General features: G+C 40.7%; 1 protein-coding gene across 1 annotated transcript in view; it reads left to right on the top strand.

Annotated features, from left to right (window-relative positions):
• Positions 1 to 2,235: 2,235 nt before the first annotated feature.
• Positions 2,236 to 3,472, top strand: part of LOC104470037 (centrosomal protein of 85 kDa-like) — a gene marked incomplete at its 5' end in the record, with an annotated part of 11,534 nt that continues 10,297 nt past the window's right edge. The window contains 2 exons of the mRNA XM_010084814.1: positions 2,236 to 2,388; positions 2,667 to 2,821. Coding sequence (XP_010083116.1) covers positions 2,236 to 2,388; positions 2,667 to 2,821 — 308 coding nt within the window. The remainder of the gene's footprint in view (positions 2,389 to 2,666; positions 2,822 to 3,472) is intronic.

The following is a 3,472-nucleotide window of genomic DNA, read 5'->3' as shown; positions in this document are numbered from 1 at the left end:
ATAACAATTTAATAACTAAACCACAATAAATCTGAAAACAATAATGATAATAGTAATACATACAAATATACAAAAGAGTGATACACAGTGAAACTGCTCGCCACCTGATGACCAAGACTCAGCCTGTTCCCAGCTAATGATCTTGGAGCAGATAGAGTCCCAAAACCACAATCCCAGAGAAGAGATGAGTCTGAGAGTCTGAAAGCCAACTGAGAGAGCAAGAGATGACCCTGAGGGAAAGCAAGGGGACCTGTAGATAGAGCAAACGTCCGGATAGTTCCTCATAATATACTGGGCATGACGTGCAAGATGTGGAATATACCACTGGCCAATTTGGGTCTGAGTCCTAAACCTAAGGTCGAATCCTAGGCTAGTGATTGTGGTCTGTGCTCCCTCCCAGCTTCTCCTGCACCTGCAGACACTGGCACAGCAGAGAAGCTGAGAAGTCCTTGACTGTCCTGGCAGCAACTATAAACACGTTATCAGCTGCCTTCTCAGTACAAATCCAAAACATAGCCTCACACTGGCTACTGTGAAGAAAATTAACTCTGTCTCAGCCGAAGCCAGGACAGTGTGCCTCTTGGCATCTGCAAATTTTGCAGCCCTCACTTTAGTTCTGAGGCATTTCATCTGGAAATTGGACTGCTGGGCTGGAAATGGTTCGTCTCAGACATCCGTATGCTGCTGGCTGCTCCTTCTCCCTCTGCTGTGGGTAACTGTGAAGGACTCCTGTAAGGTGCTGCTGATAGCTTGTAGTAGTGTTCTCCGCTGCGATTTCTGTGGCCTTGCTTTTAATATTTAATTGACAAAGAGGCAAGAGCTTTTCTGTTTTTCCTTGCCCTCACCAGCAGTGTGTGTATGAAAGAGAAAATTAAAAAAAAAAAAAAATCAAAGCCTGTTTTCCTCTCAGTAGAGTCAGCAAGAGTGAATGAAAGAAAAACCTCATTTTTTTTTCATCTCAGGTGGCAGAAAGTGGAAAGAATCTTTGGGGTGATGCTGGGCATTTAGAGAGGGCAGGAGGAATCCCAAGGCAAACATGGTAGCTATTAGGAGGAGAGAGGTTACAGGGGAGGAAATTCCTGATGGTATATATGCAGGACAAGAAGATTTGTAAACCATGTAATCTTTGTCACACAAGTACCAGAGTGTTCTGACTGATCAACTTGTCATCCTCAGTGGTATGTGAGAAACAGAGGGAAGGGGTTCACTTACTTAACAGTCAGTCTCTTGGTAATTCTCTGTGCACCACTGGCTTACACATGTGGTTTTTTAGCACTGCCTTAAGGCTTGGGGTGTGGGGGGAGCACGTGCTTCTGAAGTACGTATTTTAGCAAAAAAACATGGCTGAGTTGCAGCTTTGCCTTATTGACTGTGGGGTTTACTTGGGCTTTGTCTGATCAGAAAGATTTTAAAGCATCCTGAAAGCTTTGTTCAGTTTTGAGGTCTTGATAAAATAAACAATACAAAGATTTCTGGCCTTTTGGCAATTGTCACTTTTGTGGCCCCTATAGGAAACTATCTGTGGAAAAACTTTCCAGATATTATTGACTTAAACTTTTCAGTAGGCTCTGTTACTGAGCTCTGACATTGACAGTGTCACGCAATTATTTCTCAGTGAGATGGGTGTCAGTGAGATGGATTGCTACTTTTTTCACCTAAGTAATAAAGCAAAGTAAGTACCAGGAATGCAAGCAAATATAACACAATATACAAAAAATATTTGCAGGCTGATGGACAAGATAGCTGTAGAAAAGATGTTTAAAGAAGCCACTATTTTGTTCTGATGTCCTCTGATGTAGTTGTCAGATTGCATCAAAGTCAGGTTTTTGGCTCCAGTTCTTGTTGGGTTAAGTTCTTAGGTCCCTGTGTTTTAAGTTGTTTTCCTACGCCACAGGAAGAAGAAAGACAAAAATATTTCCTGATTGTTCATTGTGTATGAACATCCTTATTGGTGAAAAAAACCAAGAATATTTTAACTGTTGAACTGTCGTATTTTCAGTTCACAAGGCACATGGAATGTTCTCAGCAGAGGTGAAGCAACTGTGGTTTGAGGTCACTTGCGAGTTTGTGACTTGGAGCTGCTGGGACTAATCATTCTTTGGTTTCGTTTTCTGCAGTAACCAACTCTTTGATGCAGCTGAGAGTACAATTCTTCAAGAGTGACCAGCCTCTGCTTCTAAAGCAGGTTTAATTTTTCACTGTAATCATAAAACATGTACTCTTACTTTCTTGTAGCTTAAAACTAGAGACCGTTACATTAATAGCCTGAAGAAGAAATGCCAGAAAGAGTCTGAGCAAAACAAAGAAAAACAAAGAAGAATTGAAACCTTAGAAAAATATCTGGCAGACCTACCAACGCTGGATGATATAGAAGGGCAGACTAAACAGGTAAGGAAAAGGGTGTTTATTTGACATTTTAAAAATGCAAGTAAGCTCCCTAATATCTGTTATCAAATCTTTTACTGTTTCAACATATATTTTTTCCCCATCTGTTTAGGAAGGGAAGTATTTCAGTGTTTTAGAAAGCACTGTATCTATTAGCGATTCTCATACTCAGAGAAGTGAAATGGGTCTAAGTTTATACGGAAGGTAATTGTAAGGCTGTGGCCTGCCACAAGCCCATCTGCTCATGTGGCATCGTGTCTGACTAATGTAACCTGTGGTAGCTGCAAATTCTAGAAGAGAAGAACAAGGAGCTTCAAGAAACTATGACTGAGTTGGAAAAGAAGCTTGGAGAGGCCCGATCGCAGTGCAGAGAGAGAGAGTTGCAGCTGGTGTGTCAGAAGAAAAAAGAAAAAGAGCTGGTAACAACAGTACAGAGGTATGAACAGCTGCTTGGGCTGTGCCCCAAAATGGTCAAGACCTAATGTTATTTGCACTCTTAATCTATTCCAATCTAATGATTTTTCATGGCATAAATATATTGCTGTGCAGAAGGACAGTGTAATGCAATAGAAAATCCAAAAATATTTTTCTTTGTTTCACGTTGCAAGTAATACCACAGAGAAGAGTCAGCCTAGGACACTCTCCACTATCTTCTTTTTTTTTTTTTTTTTTTTTCAAATATATGGGACAGCGGTGCAATGGCATCATAGCCTGCTGCCAGGCAGAGGATAGAGTAAACATGTGCAGCAAAGGGGCATTGTGTGGAACCTGTCAGCACTCCTATTTGATAAGTAATCCTGTCATGAGCCTGTAGAAAAGCTTCCTGGATATTGGCTGATGGGTATATCAGAGAAGGGTCAAAGATTTAAATAAATTGTACCAGTTTCTTACTTTTTCACTGAGAGTGGGGGTATTTGCAGAGAGATTTAGCTATAGCTTATCTACTGTCATTGAACTTGTATAACTCTGAGAACAAATGGGACAGATATCCGTGAGAAGATTCCAGATGAGACATGGAGACGTTGTTACTATGGAACAGTTTAGATCAGAGGAGCTACTTAAATGCTTATTTTCAAGAAAAAAAACA

Source organism: Pterocles gutturalis, unplaced genomic scaffold, assembly GCF_000699245.1.
Source record: "Pterocles gutturalis isolate BGI_N339 unplaced genomic scaffold, ASM69924v1 scaffold13730, whole genome shotgun sequence".
NCBI lineage: Eukaryota > Metazoa > Chordata > Aves > Pterocliformes > Pteroclidae > Pterocles > Pterocles gutturalis.
Note: the sequence above shows the minus strand (reverse complement) of the source record. Positions and strands in the feature narration are given on the sequence as shown.